The sequence below is a fragment of the Coccidioides immitis genome (assembly GCF_000149335.2).
Source record: "Coccidioides immitis RS genomic scaffold supercont3.2, whole genome shotgun sequence".
NCBI lineage: Eukaryota > Fungi > Ascomycota > Eurotiomycetes > Onygenales > Onygenaceae > Coccidioides > Coccidioides immitis.
The window spans coordinates 4895707-4914634 of NW_004504309.1; the positions used below are offsets into that span (position 1 = coordinate 4895707).

Below are 18928 nucleotides of genomic sequence, written 5' to 3' on the forward strand. Positions count from 1 at the left end.
GAGGACGAAGACGAGCGACATGCAGTTAAGGCGTAGTGTTTGACGTGTTTGTCTGGTTAATTAGGTAAGGCTGCGAGCAGAAGTGGGTCTCAGATCACGTTAAGGTTTTTCCGAGCAGTGCATTATGTAATAGCCGGTGGCTGTTACCAGGTAATTACGGGCGAACTTGCAGGTAGCTTCCATGCAACCTCGATTGCGAGAAATCTTTCTTTGCCGCGAGAAACCGCTCCTGCAACACGAACACACACTGGCTGCCGAATTCTTGATATATCCGAGCAATTGCAAAAATGTTTTCCATGAGAGTTGCGCAAAACGCGCAGGTATGAGTCTCGCAGCATTTATTCCCCGCAGCACCGCTCTAACCTACCCTATGCTCGACAGTCTGTACTCCGCAACGCTGCAAAGTCTCCGTGTTTCTCTCAATCCAAGATTTCCACAAGATGTCTGTACACTTCAATTCCGCAAATTAACCATGAACCAGGGTTAACTTCCACTTAGGCATCACCACCGTGCAATCTGACATCTTCAAGCCCACCAAATATGGCGGCAAGTATACGGTGACGCTGATCCCGGGTATGAGTGCCTTATCCCCGTTCGATGCTGGGTCGAATTCGACATGGTTGCTGACTTTGGGGGACTAGGTGATGGAATTGGAGCCGAGGTCGCAGAATCCGTGAAAACCATCTTCAAAGCAGACAATGTACCCATCGAATGGGAACAGGTCGACGTGAGCGGTGTGGACGCGGGAACTAAACATTCAGAGGAGCTATTTAAGGAATCCATTGCGTCTCTAAGGCGAAACAAGATAGGGCTCAAGGGCATTTTGCACACACCAGTCGAAAGATCAGGACATCAGTCTTTCAATGTAGCCCTTCGGCAGGAACTCGACATCTACGCCTCGATTGTTTTGATTAAGAATATTCCTGGTTACAAGACCCGGCATGATAACGTTGATTTGTGCATCATCCGTGAGAATACTGAGGGCGAATATTCGGGTTTGGAGCATCAGTCCGTCAGCGGCGTCGTTGAGTCGCTCAAAATTATTACCCGAGCAAAGTCCGAGCGTATTGCGAAATTTGCTTTCAGCTTTGCGCTCGCGAACAACCGCAAGAAAGTCACATGCATACACAAAGCGAATATTATGAAACTCGCCGATGGACTTTTCCGAAGCACCTTCAAAAAGGTCGCCGAGAGCTACCCGACCCTAGAAATCAACGATATGATTGTCGACAATGCATCCATGCAGGCTGTTTCTCGCCCACAACAATTCGACGTAATGGTCATGCCTAATCTTTATGGAGGTATTCTTTCAAACATCGGTGCTGCACTTGTGGGTGGCCCGGGTATCGTGCCGGGATGCAACATGGGTCGTGACGTTGCTGTCTTTGAGCCCGGTTGCCGGCACGTTGGCCTTGACATCAAGGGCAAAGATCAAGCAAATCCAACGGCCTTGATCTTGTCAGGCTCCATGCTTCTCCGTCACCTTGGTCTTGATGAACATGCAAATCGTATTTCCAAGGCAGTCTACGATGTCATTGGCGAAGGGTAAGTTGACCTCCAATCCCCCAACGTTCAAACCCTCCTCGCAAGATTTTTCAATGATGCCGTTCCGTTTAGAAGCTAACTTAATCAGTGTTGTTCGGACTCGGGACATGGGTGGTCAGGCTGCTACCCACGAATTCACTAGAGCTGTTTTGGACAAGATGGAAGCGGCCCTCTAAGCATCGGAGTCGAACCACTGTATGGACTAAGGGCAACCGCGCGAATCGGATCCGCTCCGCGCACTTTCGGCCTATTTACAACTGTTCGAAATTCGCGGCAAGATGTATTCGCGAAATCTACGCCCCAAAGGCAAACTAACGGCCCCAAACGAACTCTCCTATCCTCAATCCACCATGAAAGGTAAATTATATATTTACATGAACTGCTGATAGCTTGATATTGACTCGATTTTCTTTGTTGTCCTAGCATATGTTTGTAGATATTTTAAAGACATGTTTCCAAGCTCACTGCATTTTGTTTTGAGGGTTCCTCGTGAAACATAAAATACTTGTAAATTAGGTGTCGCACAGCCCTCGAAATCCATATTCTTCAATTTTATCCTCCTTTCTTCAACAGAGGTTCTGATTGAAAAGTGTTTTCGAATTGGTTCAAAAGCATTAAGGTGAAAGAGCTGAAATAAAGCCTAAGATAGCTACCGGTACATCACGCCGGCGGAAAAGGATGCATAATGAAAACAAAACTTCTTCGGGGGGAGAAGACATATCAAAATCGCCTTGCCTTCTGGCCCCCCCAGAATCCCATCAGCTCACCCGTTTCAGACACCCAGCCTCGCGCTCCATCCACCAAAGCTTTTGCCATTGCCTTGCTCTTGCTCTTCTTTTCGTTTCCAGAGCCCCCTAGAGGCGAGGTCGAAGACCCATCTGCGCCGATGGAGGGACCTGAAGCATACCCTGAGCCTGTAGTGGGCAAGACGTTCTCGCCCGCACTCAAGCTCACGAATAGCGAGAATGGGACGAGCCACACACAAAGGCCAAAATATGAGGCTATCTCTGTAAATGACGGGAGGTCGGAGCCTGCTCCATAGTGCTGTCCGCCTGTTGAAAAGGACGCTGAGTGAGAGGATGACCGACTGTATTTAGTTTGCAAGGTGGCTGGATCAGAAAAGTGGCGGAACCACACCCAGTGATTCAAGCCGACGAGGAGACAGGAGAGGATGAAGAGCGGGTCTGAGAGCTTGACGACTGGGAAGCGTCGGAGATTGCTAGCATATACGAGGTGTGAAACTATACTGAGGAAGGTAAGGGAGATGGGTAGCCCGTCGATAAGCCATAGTAGTACGTGGAGAGCAATGACTGTGTGGATAAGCCGCGACAGAACGCGCCGGGCAAGCACCGTGTGTTCTTCTACAAGCTCGGATAGATAGTATAATCCGGAGGCTAGGAGAGACGGGCATTATTAGCGATCGTTCACGGAATATGTTTGCAATCTTGAGGTATCATACCAATTGCTAGGGTGAGAAAGCAAAAGCCTACTATCACCCCTAAGTAGCCGACAAGGGGTAGCACCCACATTGTGAACTTGAAATCGGCACTGTTGACTTGAAAAGATCAAGGAGCCTGCTCTCCATACAGGCGTCCCGGCGGAATTGGCTCAGGTAGAGTCAAGGTGGCCGGATTGTTGCCGGAAATGATGTCCTCCCGTCGAAGTAGTTATTTCGCAGACATTGAATGATCCTAACAAATTCCCAGCTTGAAGATCGTGATAACTTTTGTAGCAGCAAAGTAAGAATTCGACACAAACAACCACCAAGGTAATTAGTGATGTTGTTCCTTTTTTCTTTGAAATAATCCAGTCGTTGGAGGGTTAAAATGATGAGTGAGCTGGCCCGAATGGAGCGCCTAACCACGGATAAACTAAACTAGTTAACTAATATGTACTCCGTACGGAGTAACTATTTTCAAAACTAAAAAAGGCTCTCTCTCACAACTAAATGATCATCATTGGATGCGCTTAACTCGTTTAACTAGCGGTTATTGAGTGGACAAACTAGGCGATCATTTACAGAACTTTGGCAGCAGAAAAATAATCGGTCTCCAAGAACGCACTGGTAGTTGACGGTTAAGAAGCCCCGACGATTCCCATTTTTCAACACGCGCTACCAAAATGTCGAGACCCGAAGACTCATTGTATGTTGACCTTCCCCTTCTATTGGAAAATTGTCATGCAATATTGACCCTGCATCCTACCTTTCCAGGCCCCCCGATCTGTATTACAATGACGCCGAATCACGGAAATACACATCGTCCTCGCGGATTCAAAATATCCAGTCGGAAATGACCCACCGTGCACTAGAACTCTTAGAACTTCACTCTCCTTCGCTCATCCTTGATATCGGATGTGGCTCTGGCCTGTCCGGTGAAATATTATCATCTGTGCCCCCATCCCAGGGCGGGCCCCACACATGGATCGGAATGGACATCTCACCTAGCATGCTCGACATTGCACTTCAAAGAGAGGTCGATGGAGATCTTTTTCTGGCCGACATGGGACAAGGGATCCCTTTTCGCCCAGGAACGTTTGATGCTGCTATCAGTATTAGCGCCATACAGTGGTTGTGCAACGCCGAAACGACAGATGTCAGTCCTGAAGGTCGCCTGCGTCGATTTTTCGACGGCCTGTATGCTAGCTTGCGCCGTGGAGCCCGTGCTGTTTGTCAGTTTTATCCTAAGAATGATGCGCAACGAAACATGATCAGTGCGGCGGCGATGAAAGCCGGGTTCGGTGCTGGTATTTTGGAAGATGACCCTGGAACGAAAAACGGTAAATTATATCTGGTACTGACAGTTGGAGGCGGTGGGCTACAAGGGGATATTACAGGCGTTGTGAAAGGCATGGACGACGTAGAGGTTGTTGATGGAAGAAGGAAATCTCAAAATCTGCGGAAGGGAACGAACCCAGCAGATGTCAAAGGGAGCAAGGCATGGATATTACGAAAGAAGGAACAAATGGCGAGAAAGGGCAAGGTTGTGAAGGCGAGTTCGAAGTATACCGGAAGAAAGAGGCGCCCCGTTTTTTGATACGCTGCTGCGAACATGCTTCTTACGAAGTCATTGCTTCTTTATCGAACAACATCGATAATTATGGTTCATCCCATAAATCCATCTCTGTGCTTGGAACAAATAGCCCGTCGATTTATCACCTCAGCCCGAGTCAGGGAATGGCTTGTCGTCGATGGGAGACCGACGACTGGTTCAATTACCGTTTCCTGGTGGACAATTGTTGCCAAACTGGAGCCAGCGCGGTAGGGTACGCCCATGAATGTTGAAAATCCTTTTCTCTGGCTGGCTTGCAATCATTTGCAAGCAAAATCTCTGATTTATCCCGACGAATGGCTAAGCTGTGGCCATTTCATGGCTCCCCATTCACAGTCAAGGACATGAAATGGCATGAATCAGCTTTCGATCCCCGTTATACCTATCTGAAAGGTCATAGATACCCAGTCTCTACAACTTCAAAGGGCTACAATAAGGGTGCTAATGTACACCGCTCTGCAGCTTAACACTGGGAACGGGTCTTGCTGTCAAAATTCATTTTCGCATACTGAACGTTGGTTGATGCTTTTCCGTGCCCCTTTGTTTCATCTCAGTATGTAATCTTCCTATTGCCTTTCCTGATTTCCACCAATGACCTTTGGAGCGTTAGAAGCAGAAAGCAGCTGGAATCATACTAGTCTGTATGTACGCAGATAAAAGTTTGCTCACCTTTCCCCTAGCATAGAGCATATATGCAAGTAATCATCACTGATGTTCCTGGCGATCATTGATATTTGTGCCACATACAAACGTTTCAGCGTATATATGCATTTGTTCTGAGAAGACAATGCTGTTGAAAGCTAGAATAGGAGTGTATATCTGATTCTATTACCAGACAGTAGTCATATACAGGAAAGGGCATCGTAGCTAGAAACATAAAGGTGGAACAAGCCTCAATGAAATGTACATGTAAATAATCCACATGGAGACTGAAAGAAAGGACATAGTCTGCGATTTGCATAAGAGATACAAAGGCGGAATGCAAATGGGGTATAAAGATCTCAGCCCAAGCAAAAAGGCAAACGTATGGGAACTTCCTCCCCCGGCGGAAATCAGTGCGCCAATAGTACAAACCTTCCGTGTGGACACTAGCCCAATCATGAATACATATAAACAAAGCCCAAAGGGCGGAGAAAATAAGACTTAAAGGAGGGGGGGGATAGAAAAAGAGAAGGTGCAAAGGTATATACGATCCCTTCGGAAAACCGATCGTAGAGAGAAAGGAAATATTTCCGAGGTGCCCATTTAGAGGAGAGGATATTCCTCTTCTAGAGCTATAGTTTAATGGTGTAAGACAATTTCAGCGGATTCATAACAGGCACATTCAAGTAGTCCAAACAAAAGGGCGATGGCATACATTGTTAATTATAGACGCAAATATCTCTTTCTTTATTTTCCGATGTCCATGAAAAGGAGAGAGCTTTCTCTTCGTTTACTTTTTGTGGCATGCGTCCCGGGTGCAAGCAAGCCATTCATGGAATGAAGATGTGATAGCGTCCCCTCATCCTGCTGTTGATGGGGCACCGGAGGAGGGTCATAAGTAGGATGTAGAGGGGTAAACCCTGTGGTGTAGTTTCCCCGACGCTTAAGGTCTTCTGCTTCCTCGGCTCTCTGAGGCTCAAACGAATTTTGGTCATATGCAGGGGTCGGTAGATCTGTGAACATCTGATGGCGTGGGGACCGAATATCCTCAGGATTCAAACGTTGATTATTCAACGTCAGCTCAACTGTCCTGGTGCCGTGATCGATAGGTGGATGCTTTCCAAATATTGCATCAAATTCTGTAAGAAACATTGAAAATACAGGAGCAGGTATGTTCAATGTTGGGGCAAACACAATTCCGACATTTCGAACAGTCATTTTGTTCACATCGGCATTTTGGATAATGATAATTAGGAACTGAGAGATGGCTTTTAAAAGATCTAGGTTAGGCCGCGGAAGCCTATGAACTAGGGTATTAAATGCACTGATCTTTTGGTGCTTCTCATCCAGATCTAACCCATACTTTGTTAGCGGCAATAGCCAGTTTATTATGGAACAAGACTTACCAAGCACACGAATAAAATCTAAATGAAGCTCCTTAGTCAATACAGTTGTTGGTAATTCTCTTAGGTATTGCTTGAATAGGGACGCGACCGCATGGACATCGTGATAGTGGTCCCCTTCCAAGAAGTCCAAGTCGCCTTCTGTATTGAATCTTTCTTTAAGGGCCTTTATAACGACGTTTGAGCCACTCAGCCGGAAAATACCCTCTTCCAACTCCGCACGTTGGGCTCGCAAATATTCGAGGCAGCGATAAACAACAGCAGGAAGTCCGCAATCAAATCCTCGAGGACCACAAAATTCCACCGCCTCAGCCAGGGGAAGCCCAAAAACAGGTCGTACCGGTGCTCTTCGGTCGAGGAACACATCATGTACAGAACCAACTGAGTCCTGCCTTGACCCTTGGCTAGCCAAGTCCGCTGCTGTTGCGGCACGAAAACCCCATATGCTCCGCTTCTTTTCCTTCGTAGATGTTACGGTCTTGTTTCCCCAGGCACCCGCATCCTGAATCTTCATTCCGTTGGTAGGACCAGAGATTGTTTTCTGCGTCGGTGATGAATTGTCTTGTTCAAACTGACGGCCTGAGTGATCCGCCATGTGACCGGCGGGAGGAGAAACCTTACCGCCGCTGGGTCCACGGACTGGTGCTTCTGCAGCAACAACATCATCGTAGCTCAGTGCTTGAAGTGCGTTCGAGCCTTCTAATTGGCCACTTTCCAAACCGCCCTTCTTTGAATGAGGAGGTTGAAGACGCGATTTAGGAGTAGGACCGGTGGGCTTTGAGGACTGCGCATGGTGACCATGGTATTCCTCATCTGGCTCTCGTGGTTCCACGTAACAGAGGAGAGTCTCAACCCATACATCTCTTTCGTCGTCGCTTTCAGCACACAAAACGTGTCGAACCAAAGCCGAAGAATCCCTCTTCTTTGGTTCTAGGATTAAGAAAGCATGTCGATATTGACTATCGGGATCATCTTCTGTCCGTGACGGCGACTGGTTCTTTCCAGATGGCGACTGTTTTCCGATCTGTGCGTGATGTATCTTGATGGTTCCAAGATGAGGCCCACCGGGGGATTCGTAATATTTCAACTCCGGTCCATTAAGGACGAAATACCTTGATTTCCACCCGCCAAAATTCTTTCCCCTTTTGGTCAGATATCCCTCCATCCTCGGCTTCCCGTCAGGCCCGAATGATATTGGAGGCTTCCCGTTCCCTGCTCCATGGAGTAAATTGGACTCGTCGTCACGAGGTTCTATAGCATCCGCCGTAAGGAACTGGCATACCACCAGCCCTGCAGCTTCTTCCATCGGGTGGTTGAGCAAAGCTTCAAAGTACGCATTCAGGGCAGCCCTCCTAGCATCAACTTTAGCAGGGGAATGGCCAGTGAACATAGACCTCTCGGGTAGTTTTGTGGAGAAATTGGTGATTTGTTTTATTTGATGGTCTAACTGTGGTAAAGCAATGATTGCCTTCTCCACACGCCAGAGCTCGACCCGTTTTACACGCGAGTAGACACTTAATGTGAATACGGGTTCCTCCTCCATTGGCTTCAGTGCAAGGTAGCTACTACGAGACGGGCGCAGCCTGGATGACGAAACTTTCACATCAATGGAGGACAAGGAGCTGGGAGGAAGAAGCAATTCAGGGTAATCGGCGGCCACCATCCCACGGTATATTGTGTGGGAAGTTTCACGGCCAGAGACTGGACTATTTTCGTTGACCGTGAGTTTATACGTCGGAGCATCGCTATTTGACCTCTCGTTGGCGTTTGGCGCCTGTTGCGTTGTCTTCACTGTACCGTCTCTAGGGGCCTCCTGAGAGCCAGGAGGTGAACTTAACATATTTTGGAATTGGCCCTGCATTACGTTCCTCGGGGAAATTGGTGGAGAGACCAGAGCATTGGGGTCTTTCGGGAAACGCGGCATTGGGGATCCTAACGGGCGATCTCCAGGTCTCGGGCTCTGGGGTAAACCGGGGCTTAGGGGTGAGGTCAAACGAGATTTATCGGAAACGCTGGAGTCGGAAGCTGCAGGGTGCAACATGGCCGATAGTGAGGCGGGGGGAGGGGAATGTAGCCCGACAAGCCTCGGGGACGGTGCCATACCAGAGCGCGGGCTTGCTGGAAGACCAACTCCAAGGAATGCCTGTGCCTGTTCCTTCTGAACGTTCTCAGGTGGTGCAAAATTCTTGAGCTTCTTCTTATTCGATCGGCTTCGAAGTTCTTGTTCCTTCAACATCATAGCCTGCCGTAATTTATCGTCCTCCTCCCGCGTTCTTCTCCGACCACGTTCAATCGTTGGTATTTCATTGTCCTCCAGTATGTCATCATAATCAGATTCAGAATGGTCCTTACGGTGATCCACAATAATGTGAGGCTTGACCTTCTGCGCTTCGTCTAGCTTCAAGGGTGCCGGAGGAGGCTTCCTTGCAGGCGGCGGAATTTTGGTAGTGGTCTGACCAACCGGGGGCGGCTCTTCTCTGTCGAAGCTACCGTGACTTGTCAGAGGAGTCGCGTCAGGCAGCCCGGTGTAACCTTCACGTGCAACATCTTTGCAGGTGCTCCCACTAGCTTCAAGAGGCGTTCGATATTCAGGTGAATCGGTAGCGTGCGAAGAAGCATCAGGGTTGGGGTCTATCGGAGACTGGGTATCTGGATCCACTGCGAGCATATCAACCGGTGACGATCGAATTTCCTCGTCAAGATCGGGCTGAGTGTTTTCCCCTTCGTGCTTTTTGTGCGAAGCTTCGTTGTGATGGGCATGGCTAGGTAGCGCGATTTCAGACCTCTCCCACTTTTTATGGTCATCATGACGGGCTGTAGAGCGAGGCGCATCGGACGGAAGAGGTGGGGGAGCGTTTTGGATTTCTTTAAGTCGTTTTCGATACCTCTCTTTCTCCTTCATCGCCCTCTCGAGATCCTTGTTCAGTGCCAGCAACATTGTTCGTTGTTTGTCGACCAATTTCCATAGTTGCGCATTTTGAGATGCTGCGTGCTGCTTCTCCTTGAGTAAATGTATGATAACCGCCTCGGGAGATCCCGCAGTCGCTATTAGATTTGCAATATCTGCCGGAGTGACATTGTTGGAGTCCAGAGAAGACTTGTGAGAATGAGATGTCGAGGAGAGCGAGGAGATGGCGGAATCTATTGACGACGTCCTCGGCACCACCCTGTGACCCTTGCCCTCTGCCATTGCGGAGACATTAATGGAGTTTGCGCCTGGGAATTTGTAGAGGCCGGATGCGTAGGCGGAATTGAGCCTGGCTGTAGGAGAGGTGGAACTTGGAGCTGTGTTCTGAAGCGTGGATGCTGGTGTCCGACCGAAAGCGCCGATGCCAGGCACAGGATTCGACGAGACAGACGACAGGCTGGAGGTGGGCGAAGTGCAATTTGGTATGCCCGTTGGAGGAACCGGGAATCCCGAGTGGGTTACCAATCTCGTGGGAGATAAGGGCAACTGTGCAAGAGCAGTGTGGTCAGGGCTTGCAGTGGATCGGGACGGCTGCAGCGGTTGATCGCGCTGACGCGAGCGGAGGGTGGACGGAGCTTCAGTTGGGCCCAAGGAGCTAGCGACAGGTATTTCAGCATGTGAGATGGGGTAGTTTCTCGGGGTTGAAGCGGTTCCACCAGCGCCAGGGCGCGCGCTCAGAGGGTGGTTCGACGGCGGGAGTCTGTCGGGTGCTCTGGCTTTTGCGAATTCGGGGATCGCAGGAGAGGAGGCAGAAGTCGAGAAGTGTAAAGGGGCAGCAGGGACCACGTAAGGTTGTGAAGCAAGAGATTGGATTTCCGCATCACGGTGTTGCCGCCGTGGATGCGACATGGCTCCCTAGCACAACCATGCAGGGGGGTGGGTGGGTGGTTTTGGGCGGGGGGTGGAGAGGTTTGTCACTGGGTCTTGGGGGTTTTGCGGTGGGATTGTTCGAAGGATTGCGAGGGAGAGAGTCAGGTGGACTTCGGCTCTTGGTCAAGGGGCTTTGAATTTAATTAAAGAATCGCAGACTAACTCGACTTCATCGTAGTCTGGCCCTCTCTTGTCTGGTGATTGGCTGCCCAGAAAATTAAGTCGGCTCTCGCTGCTGTCAAATGCTGAGCGGGCCGAGTTCTCCTGCAAGAATCATCTCCCCGTCTGTCGAACTCGCTGGGCAACCTGTTTTCTTCCAGTCGAGCTTGGCCGTCTCCGTCGATGCTTTCCCTCAGCGCGTAGGCTGTGCTCGAATTCGGGCACAGCACAACCCCCCGCTGCCCGTCTACTTGGCTCGCTAACAGACTTCAGGAGCGACATTTGGTGTAGCATGAATCCTGGCCCATCATGTAACCGATGTGAGTAGCTAGCAGTCAGATCAGGACTTCATGCTCCGTGCAAAGCTCCGAGAAACCTCCGATGGTTACGTATCTGCCTCTGTCCACCACGGGCTGTGTGTGGATTGCGGGATATTAGCTGTTGTACGGAGAGGTGATTGGAGTAAATTGAGATTTTCATTTTACAGAGGTGTCTAACCTACATGACCATTTCCCTACCTCTGTGGCTGGTTATGGGTGATCATACATAACTAGCCGTTGTACTCCGTACTCCTACAAGATATATCGTATACATCGTGGCCAGGAACCCGCCCTTGCGCCCCCGTTAAAAACGATAAACCAGATCCAATACGCCTCCTGTCCGGCTTCATGCTCCCGTTTTCTTTTTTCTTTCCTTTGCTTTTCTTTTCTTTTCTTTTTTTTTCCCCTTCTTAGCCTATGCAATATTACCAGCCATTCCCATAAAGATCGCTTGAGCTGCAAGCTGGAGCGACCACAGCCCTACCTTCTTGAGACGTCGTTTTCGCGCCTGCTCGTCTACGACATCTCTTGCGAAGGCTTCGTATGTCTAATCACACGCAACATGTTAACAGAAACAAGATGCTCAGGGTCCAAAACAAAAAGTGGAAGACTCACCTCTGCCGACAGATCATCCATCAGTCCGCTGTCGAATATAGTCCAGCTCCCATCAAAGTCGCTCACTCGTTTGACAAGCCGGCATTGGATGGGAATGAAAGTACGCTTGGAGTTTATATAAGCCACGATCGGCCGGATGAGCGCATTGTTGATATAGGAAAGATCCCGTGTGAAAAGAGGAACAACCGCTCTCACATTGTTTAGATGGATTCTGAGATCGGTGACGACAAATCTCTTGTCATTTTTGCTCGCAGCAGACAGGAGGTTGGCGGTGCCATCCTCCACGTTGGTAGGCAGAGACTCCGCCAAGGACTGGTATCGGTTGGATGTTACCGTTGCCTCCAGGCGGTCATAAAAATCCGCCATTACCTTGGCCAAACTCTCGTCGTTTTCAGCTGGAAACATGATGTCGGCAACAATGTCAACGTTTCCTTCGTGGATCCACGAGAAGGGGCCTTCAACACCTCGGTTGAGATGGTCGATGTTGAGTCCATCAATCCGAATTCGACTATGCTTCTTCCACGGGCTGGGTTTCCCATTCTCTTCCACTCCGTTATTCAATTGCGCCCCAGTGTAGCTGTGTGTCTGTCGGGGGTGTATGGTAAACAACGAGTTGTCAAATGACCCAGACATAATGCTTGCAGATAAAAAGTCGTAAAATAGCCACTGGCGCCTCAGCTGCGGCAGATGGCACGTAAATATGCTCACGGGAAAAGGCCTGAAGTTGTTAGGTTGGTAGACTGTGACTAAAACATCCTCCATCCGGAAAGAATCGATTTCGAAATCCCCTGGATTGTGTTCGTGGCGGTAGGACTTCGGATCTATGGGTTCATCTGGCCAATATACATGGGTCCGATCAACAACGCCCCGTATTCCCTTCACTTCTACATCCCGCAACAGGCCCTTGCCGTTGAACCACTTTGTAAATGAAAGAGTAACGTTCACGGTATCAATCGTGACGTCAAATTGGGTATAGTTTGTATCTTCTTCTTCGCCGCCGTAGTCTTCTCGCTGCTGGACGGATGGAACGATGCTGTGGAGAGCCGCCGCGGCCGCTGTTTTCGACGAACCTTTACTTACATTCCCACCGCCTTGACCAGGCCTTCTCGAAACAAACACATTTTTGAAAGAAATAACGCCGTCCCCCCATTTTGGTACAATTGCTGATTCGAAAACGACCTTAATTCCAGAAGATTTCGTCAAGTAATTGCCGACCCATCTGGCTAAAGTTTCTGCATTGAAAGAGTTAGCAGTTTTACTTAATCCATACGGAAAGGAAAAAGGGGGGGAAGGGTTCTCTAACCTTGTGCAAATACAGTATTAATAGCGAATATAATCAAAGAAAAGAAAGTCGTCGTGCCCAGGAAAATCCACAGCACATGACCTAAAAGGACCCAAGAGAAAAAAGCGCCAATTTCGTCGATATTAAACGGCCGCACGCTCCGTATAGAAAACCACTTGAATCGTATCTTTAACCGCGACCAAAACCCAGTTGCGGCTGCTAGCAGTTCTTCCCTTGTTGGACTCCGGACGTGAGAGAACCGGTCTATCAGGTATATGTGGTGTGAATTCGGAGTATGTTGCTGAGAACCACCCTTGAAAGCTTCAGTGCGATGGGGTTCTGCTTCTGGATCTGACTTTGCGCTGCGCTGGGACGGTTCTTGGGAACGGTTCGTGGCATCATCTTTGCTCGACTTTTGCGACGCAAAATTCTCTTCTGATGTGTGTAGATTCCGTTTCCAGGCGTAGAGGATTGGGGTGTATATTTTCCGGCTATCTCTAAACTTGGTATGTCTTACTCCTAGCTGTCTTGGGATGAAAAATGCGAACTGTGCGGGCGACTTGGTATTTGCGCTCATGCGATTGAAGCCAAAGGCCGCATAATTTAGCCTAGAATTTCTGCATCCGACAGGCGTTGGAGTAGCTGTTGTCCCCCGCGAAGAATAATTGCGCCTTGCCAGAGCCGTCTGTCGACTCGATGAGCATGTTGGGCCCGGTTGTCCGGTGCTTGGAAAAAATTGAGCAGTGGATCTCCATGTCGTGCCAAACAGACTGCGTCCTATATGTCTGGACATATCTTTCGTGGCATCCTGGATCACCTGGTTGAGTAGGATATCTCCATATGTCACTTTGATTAAACGACAACAGGAGAGCACAAGCCTGACAGCTTCCCAGAATCTTGCTGCGTGCAATACGGAGTAGTGATCGTCAATCGGCAAGCTTGGAAGTTTTGAAGCTTAAGTCCGGGCCTGTGCAGGGTGTGTGTTTGCTCGGTTTGCATGTCAATTTTCCCACACCAACAGAAATCCTCGAAAGATAAGATCTAAAAAATCACTGATAAAGGCGTGTTTGCGACCCGGCCGTTAGCTCTCCCTTGAGACTTGTGTTGTTGAATCCGATAACAGCATATTGCTTCTAAGAAAGAAATATTTACAAATACCCTGTTGTCAAACCATGCCCGCTCCAACAAGTCGTTTGAGAGCGCCCGAGGAGCTTGGGAAGAACGCCGCCGCATCAGCTCCGCAGATAAACCAAAGTACGTTTCCATCCGTCTATACTACAGACCTACCTGGATAGCTGCTTATAATGGCCTAGATGAGGATGATGTGTTAATAGACTCTTCCGCGCCCTTGCCGGAGATAACAACAACCTCCCAAGATGCAGACACCGACATGCACGTTGACGAGGAAGGACGGCCACTATTCACCCCTATAACAGCGACAGACGGCGCGTATCGTATAGAGAATCGGAAGGTGCCCGTTCCGCCTCATCGAATGAGCCCGCTGAAAGCTGCATGGCCGAAAATATACCCCCCGCTCGTAGAGCACCTAAAGCTACAGGTCCGAATGAATATTAAAAGCAAGGCCGTTGAATTACGGACCTCGAAAAATACTACCGACACCGGCGCATTGCAAAAAGGAGAAGATTTCATCAAGGCGTTTACCCTTGGGTTTGACGTAGATGATGCGATTGCGCTACTCAGATTGGATGACTTGTACATTGAAACATTTGAAATAAAGGACGTCAAGCCTTTGAACGGTGAGCATCTGGGGCGAGCAATTGGCCGTATCGCTGGTAAAGATGGAAAAACGAAATTCGCCATCGAGAATGCTAGCAGGACTAGAGTTGTCCTTGCGGACCAAAAAATCCACATTCTCGGGGGATTCCGAAACATTCGCATTGCTCGGGAAGCAATTGTTAGTTTGATTCTGGGCAGCCCCCCGGTAAGTAACTAGGATAATTCTATCTCCGTATTACCCTATTCTCTTTTTCGACTAATAAGAATGGATTGACAGGGCAAGGTATATGGGAACTTGCGGACCGTGGCCTCACGGATGAAAGAACGGTTCTGAAAAGGTTCGATTTTTTAAACAGATACCAAAGGCGTTTTGGGCTTTTTACTTTTCGAGATGGGATTTTACTTGGCGAACGAATTTGCATGGCATACGGTTTTACAAATAATGAATAGAAACGCACGTTGCGAAATCTTCTAGTGAGGTCCGGAAATAAAAGAAATTCAAATTGATAATCATCTCAAAGAATCTAAGAGCCAGCCCAATACCTTGACGCCATAACTCAACTCTAGTCCTGCTTCAGCGGGGTAATCACTTCTTCTATTCCGTCCGCCGTAATAATCATCGTTTGCAGCCCATCGCCAACTTCGATGTGCCTCTCCACAGCGCTGGTAAAGGCATCGCGAACCAGTTCCAGAGCAGTAGCTCGAGACAGAGGCTCCGGTGTCACCTGAACCAGCTCACCACCGTGTTCAGCACTTTTAACGTACTGGTTCTTAAGGTTCACTTGATTGTCCAGGAAAGGCATAATCAAGCTAGCAGCAGCGCCTGCCGCCCGACAGTACTCTCGTTCATAAGAGCCAACAGGATCATAACTATAGAGAGCACCTTTGCCATCTTCATCTAGGCCACCTAATATCGCATGAACGTAGTAAGGAAAGAATCGTTTCGAGTATAAGATGGTCGATAAGCGCTGGGCGCATGCCTTGACGGACATCCGCTTTCCATGGTGGTACTCATACATCTTAACAATCGCATCGAGCCGCTCTTTCAAAGCCTGGCCATCGGCCGAGAATCCGACAACGGAGAGGATGATATGGCCCCCTTCGCCTGTCTCATCCGCACCAATCTTGAATATCTTTGGAGCGAACCGCGTGTTGATATTGTATCCGGAAACTGATCTAGTGTCGCCAGCTAGGATCGCGAAATCTGGCCCCGTTATTCCCAATGTGGAGCCACCATTGTCGGTGTATCTGTGTATTGTCAGGTAACCACTGAGAAGAGTACCCAACCCAGGAAGCTTACGGGTAAAAGCCATGCTGTTTGTTGGACCCAGACTCCTTCGAAAATGAATAGCCAATGGCTTCTGAGGGTCGCGACGTTTCCAGGAAGGTAGTCATCATGAAGTAACGACTTCGGTTTGCCTTGGACGACGGTGCTAATGGGGGTTATCTGGAGGATTCAGAAGGGAGGAATAGATATATTTGAGCAGAATACGGTGTTGATAAAAGTTGGGAACAGTGGCCTTCCCGTTAGAGGTAAATATGGATTTTTCTGGCTTCGTTGATGAATGATGAGAGCTCCTCGTTTGACGATGAGGCATCTGAGGATGAACGGCCTACCAGCAAATGGACGCGAAGCTCCTGCTGCCTCCCAAGCCCAACAAAATAACACGCCGCTAACGAACGACTAGATTACGTAATGATATAGCTCCCACCCACTCTACCTGTCTTGTTCTGCACGCCCCTGCGAGACTGGTTGACGATTCGTGGTTATGTTCAGCCTTTAAGGTACTATATATCTGGCTGATACTATGCTCGGTCTTGGGGCATATGGGAGCAGTAGCGAAGATGAAGGCAACGTTCCCCAGCCCTCTCACAAGTCCAAGGTAGGACCTACTGACCACATCTGGTGGAGAGTAACTTATTCACCGTCTCTCTAAGCAGCATGAGAATGAACATTCTCGACAGATAAAGGGTCAGCGGTCCCGGCTCAAGGTTACACTTCCCCACGAGATTGCTCACTGAAGCAAAAGATCAGGAAAACGAACGCATCCGACCTTCTAGCATTCACTCCACGGAGGACGTGAGCGGCCCCCTTATGGGTCCCTTTCAGCCGTCTGAGCAGCTAAATTCGACCGAAGAAGCCTCCAGCTTGTCTCATCAGCCGGTTACGTTGGCTGCTCAGCGTTCCCTCATGCGAGATATGACGCTACCGCCATACCCGAATCTTGATATTCCTCCATCACCTCCAGGATCCCCTCCTCCGGCCTCCAGCCAAAAATTTACTCATTTTTTATCCCTGAAAAAGCAAGACATCCATTTCAACGAAAAACTTGCCTCATCCTCATCCTTGAAGAATCCAAGCCTCTTCTCGAGCTTAAGGCAACATGCTGGACTTGAGGAGATGTCACAGTATGGAACTTCTCTCGACCACAGTATATGGGATGTCACTAGCCTTCCCCACTGGGGATATAAAGAAGAGTTGCAAAGAGCGCAGCAGGAAATTCGCTCCAAAATTACCGAGAAAAAAGGATTGACGCCACGGGCCAGTGTCGACTTCGTCGGGGCATCTAAAGAGATGAATCGGCATGACAACCCGGCAGGTAGAACGGTGAAACCCAGCGCAGTTGAACATCTGATGACTGATCTGGACAAGGAGGAATCGGATGTTCTAGGCCAAGGCCGGCGGTGAGTAGAATCACCGCCGAGTCGAATACATACTCCAGGCGCCCAATTGTACGGAATTCTTACAACCTTGGGGCATTGTTCAAGGAAGTAAGGGATATGGTTAGTACGTGCTGAAACAATGGCCAAGCGCTAAGGGAGACTCCTACTATAATATGTATTCTCCCCGGTGTATGTAATGGATTGTCAGCTTAGTTTCAAATGCATAATACGTTTGGTACATACCGAGCAAGTATGAGATACATAACGGCATAATGAGTTATCATTAGTTAATTTACAAATTCGCGTGGTTGGTCGAACTAACTAGCTAGTTACATAAGCAGAGAGCTGGAGCTCCCTGCTCGATTGGGTTCCAGGCAGATGGGGATGACACCTCTCTCTGGTGTTCCTGGAATACCTCCTTCGTACCAACTTCACTTCTCATCCAGCTCCATCATTTACACTACCACTTGCTGCCCTAGATATAACCTTGCTCTTTGGTCGTTATTTCTACTTTTTGACGCAATTACCTTGCCCACCTGGCCAAACAATCTTTTCTCTCAATCATGAACCATTATCCGGAAGCGTGGGGACGGGTTGGTTGCCTCTATCAGCCTCTTTGTTGGGGATATGTCAAGCTGACTGAACTACCCTGGTAGCCAAGGAACGATGTCTACGGGTCTTATGATCATTCATATCTTCAGAGTATGGGGCCTCAAACCCATACACAGTCTCCTATAGTGACAGGAACGTCTGTCGTCGCTGTCAAGTTCGATGGAGGAGTTGCAATAGCCGCTGATAATCTAGGTTCGTATTGTTTACGGCCCCAGTTATTTCGGCTTATTTAATTTCGTGACTTTTGGATATCTCAACAAGAAATGTTTATCTAACTGCCAATCTTCCGCGCAGCTTCTTACGGCTCCCTGGCTCGGTTCCAGGACGTGAAGCGCCTCCGGGTTTTTGACAATTCGTCCGTTGTTGGCTTCGGTGGTGATGTTTCCGACATGCAATACATTGATCGCCTCTTAAACTCTCTTGACATCAGAGAGAATTACTCCTCATATGGCCAGCACACACTTAACGCTAAAAACCTGCATACATACCTCTCGAAAATGCTGTATAGGCGACGCTCCGAGTTCAATCCTCTGTGGAACCACATCCTGGTGGCTGGGTTCGATCAAGATGGGAAACCTTTCTTAAGCTCCGCCGATTTGCTTGGTACAACCTTTTCGGCGCCTTCATTGGCAACCGGATTTGGTGCGCACTTGGCCATACCAATCCTGCGAAGATTATTTCCAGAAGGTACACCGATCGAAAGCATCACCAAGGAGCAGGCAGTAAGTGCCTTGAAGGAGTGTATGAAGGTGCTATACTACCGCGATGCAAGAAGTTTGGACAGATATTCCATTGCAGTTATTACCAAAGATGGTGTAGAGTTGAAGGAAGACGAACAGTTAGAACATCAAAGCTGGGGATTTGCAAGTGGGATAAAGGGTTATGGCGCACAGGTTGAGTGATTGGATGCTACGGCGCCTCGTTGATGTAGCCATTTTTGCTAGGTTTGACATGATATCCATGAATACATAACAGAATAAGGACTGGCCTAGGCAGATCACTGGTCAAGATAATACAACATAAGTGGTTTAACAACGGTCAGCGGACATAAAATTGGATAC

General features: G+C 48.7%; 9 protein-coding genes across 10 annotated transcripts; 5 read left to right on the forward strand and 4 right to left on the reverse strand.

The window, feature by feature from the left end:
* The first annotated feature begins 75 nt into the window (after positions 1-75).
* CIMG_07263 lies at positions 76-2100 on the forward strand. Of its 2 annotated transcripts, XM_004445417.1 has the most exons (5): positions 195-320; positions 382-442; positions 499-573; positions 642-1545; positions 1634-2100. In XM_004445417.1, the coding sequence occupies exons 1-5, from the start codon at positions 288-290 to the stop codon at positions 1719-1721; spliced, it is 1161 nt and encodes a 386-aa protein (XP_004445474.1). In that variant the 5' UTR covers positions 195-287; the 3' UTR covers positions 1722-2100. The 2 variants fall into 2 exon arrangements, with proteins under 2 accessions (XP_004445475.1, XP_004445474.1); XM_004445418.1 differs by having other exon boundaries at positions 76-1545.
* On the reverse strand, positions 1778-3364 carry CIMG_07264 (uncharacterized protein). Its single transcript, XM_001243367.2, has 2 exons — positions 3005-3364; positions 1778-2939 (listed from the first exon to the last, which is right to left on the reverse strand). Exons 1-2 carry the CDS (start codon positions 3072-3074, stop codon positions 2266-2268), a joined length of 744 nt encoding a protein of 247 aa, XP_001243368.1. The 5' UTR covers positions 3075-3364; the 3' UTR covers positions 1778-2265.
* A 148-nt stretch (positions 3365-3512) lies between these two features.
* Positions 3513-5319, forward strand: CIMG_07265 (methyltransferase). Its single transcript, XM_001243368.2, has 2 exons — positions 3513-3689; positions 3758-5319. Exons 1-2 carry the CDS (start codon positions 3667-3669, stop codon positions 4578-4580), a joined length of 846 nt encoding a protein of 281 aa, XP_001243369.1. The 5' UTR covers positions 3513-3666; the 3' UTR covers positions 4581-5319.
* Positions 5320-5396: 77 nt separating this feature from the next.
* CIMG_07266 (RhoGAP domain-containing protein) lies at positions 5397-10457 on the reverse strand (the record flags this gene model as incomplete). Its single annotated transcript, XM_001243369.2, has 2 exons — positions 5397-6589; positions 6644-10457. The coding sequence occupies 2 exons, from the start codon at positions 10455-10457 to the stop codon at positions 5985-5987; spliced, it is 4419 nt and encodes a 1472-aa protein (XP_001243370.1). The 3' UTR covers positions 5397-5984.
* A 718-nt stretch (positions 10458-11175) lies between these two features.
* CIMG_07267 (mitochondrion biogenesis protein) lies at positions 11176-13754 on the reverse strand. Its single transcript, XM_001243370.2, has 3 exons — positions 12876-13754; positions 11573-12804; positions 11176-11504 (listed from the first exon to the last, which is right to left on the reverse strand). The coding sequence occupies exons 1-3, from the start codon at positions 13645-13647 to the stop codon at positions 11373-11375; spliced, it is 2136 nt and encodes a 711-aa protein (XP_001243371.1). The 5' UTR covers positions 13648-13754; the 3' UTR covers positions 11176-11372.
* A 170-nt stretch (positions 13755-13924) lies between these two features.
* CIMG_07268 (pre-rRNA-processing protein PNO1) lies at positions 13925-15839 on the forward strand. Its single transcript, XM_001243371.2, has 3 exons — positions 13925-14108; positions 14168-14796; positions 14869-15839. The coding sequence occupies exons 1-3, from the start codon at positions 14027-14029 to the stop codon at positions 14923-14925; spliced, it is 768 nt and encodes a 255-aa protein (XP_001243372.1). The 5' UTR covers positions 13925-14026; the 3' UTR covers positions 14926-15839.
* On the reverse strand, positions 15061-16194 carry CIMG_07269 (proteasome component C5). The gene is made up of 2 exons (XM_001243372.2): positions 15892-16194; positions 15061-15839 (listed from the first exon to the last, which is right to left on the reverse strand). Exons 1-2 carry the CDS (start codon positions 15987-15989, stop codon positions 15155-15157), a joined length of 783 nt encoding a protein of 260 aa, XP_001243373.2. The 5' UTR covers positions 15990-16194; the 3' UTR covers positions 15061-15154.
* A 166-nt stretch (positions 16195-16360) lies between these two features.
* Positions 16361-17501, forward strand: CIMG_07270 (uncharacterized protein). Its single transcript, XM_001243373.2, has 3 exons — positions 16361-16474; positions 16533-16563; positions 16622-17501. The coding sequence occupies exons 1-3, from the start codon at positions 16400-16402 to the stop codon at positions 17278-17280; spliced, it is 765 nt and encodes a 254-aa protein (XP_001243374.2). The 5' UTR covers positions 16361-16399; the 3' UTR covers positions 17281-17501.
* A 189-nt stretch (positions 17502-17690) lies between these two features.
* CIMG_07271 (proteasome component Pre4) lies at positions 17691-18927 on the forward strand. Its single transcript, XM_001243374.2, has 3 exons — positions 17691-17848; positions 17912-18059; positions 18162-18927. The coding sequence occupies exons 1-3, from the start codon at positions 17819-17821 to the stop codon at positions 18767-18769; spliced, it is 786 nt and encodes a 261-aa protein (XP_001243375.1). The 5' UTR covers positions 17691-17818; the 3' UTR covers positions 18770-18927.
* Position 18928: the final 1 nt, after the last annotated feature.

Coding starts and splice junctions, on each gene's coding strand:
- CIMG_07263 (XM_004445417.1), top strand. CDS start 288: ATGTTTTCCATGAGAGTTGCGCAAAACGCGCAG. Junction 574..641: donor TACGGTGACGCTGATCCCGG/GTATGAGTGCCT, acceptor TTGGGGGACTAG/GTGATGGAATTGGAGCCGAG. Junction 1,546..1,633: donor TACGATGTCATTGGCGAAGG/GTAAGTTGACCT, acceptor TAACTTAATCAG/TGTTGTTCGGACTCGGGACA.
- CIMG_07264 (XM_001243367.2), bottom strand. CDS start 3,074: ATGTGGGTGCTACCCCTTGTCGGCTACTTAGGGGTGATAGTAGGCTTT. Junction 2,940..3,004: donor CTTTCTCACCCTAGCAATTG/GTATGATACCTC, acceptor CGTCTCTCCTAG/CCTCCGGATTATACTATCTA.
- CIMG_07265 (XM_001243368.2), top strand. CDS start 3,667: ATGTCGAGACCCGAAGACTCATT. Junction 3,690..3,757: donor TCGAGACCCGAAGACTCATT/GTATGTTGACCT, acceptor CTACCTTTCCAG/GCCCCCCGATCTGTATTACA.
- CIMG_07267 (XM_001243370.2), bottom strand. CDS start 13,647: ATGTCCAGACATATAGGACGCAGTCTGTTTGGCACGACATGGAGATCC. Junction 12,805..12,875: donor TAATACTGTATTTGCACAAG/GTTAGAGAACCC, acceptor CTTTCAATGCAG/AAACTTTAGCCAGATGGGTC. Junction 11,505..11,572: donor TGGATGATCTGTCGGCAGAG/GTGAGTCTTCCA, acceptor GCGTGTGATTAG/ACATACGAAGCCTTCGCAAG.
- CIMG_07268 (XM_001243371.2), top strand. CDS start 14,027: ATGCCCGCTCCAACAAGTCGTTTGAGAGCGCCCGAGGAGCTTGGGAAG. Junction 14,109..14,167: donor AGCTCCGCAGATAAACCAAA/GTACGTTTCCAT, acceptor ATAATGGCCTAG/ATGAGGATGATGTGTTAATA. Junction 14,797..14,868: donor TGATTCTGGGCAGCCCCCCG/GTAAGTAACTAG, acceptor ATGGATTGACAG/GGCAAGGTATATGGGAACTT.
- CIMG_07269 (XM_001243372.2), bottom strand. CDS start 15,989: ATGATGACTACCTTCCTGGAAACGTCGCGACCCTCAGAAGCCATTGGC. Junction 15,840..15,891: donor AAACAGCATGGCTTTTACCC/GTAAGCTTCCTG, acceptor GACAATACACAG/ATACACCGACAATGGTGGCT.
- CIMG_07270 (XM_001243373.2), top strand. CDS start 16,400: ATGCTCGGTCTTGGGGCATATGGGAGCAGTAGCGAAGATGAAGGCAAC. Junction 16,475..16,532: donor AGCCCTCTCACAAGTCCAAG/GTAGGACCTACT, acceptor CTCTCTAAGCAG/CATGAGAATGAACATTCTCG. Junction 16,564..16,621: donor ACATTCTCGACAGATAAAGG/GTCAGCGGTCCC, acceptor CTGAAGCAAAAG/ATCAGGAAAACGAACGCATC.
- CIMG_07271 (XM_001243374.2), top strand. CDS start 17,819: ATGAACCATTATCCGGAAGCGTGGGGACGG. Junction 17,849..17,911: donor ATCCGGAAGCGTGGGGACGG/GTTGGTTGCCTC, acceptor CTACCCTGGTAG/CCAAGGAACGATGTCTACGG. Junction 18,060..18,161: donor AATAGCCGCTGATAATCTAG/GTTCGTATTGTT, acceptor TCTTCCGCGCAG/CTTCTTACGGCTCCCTGGCT.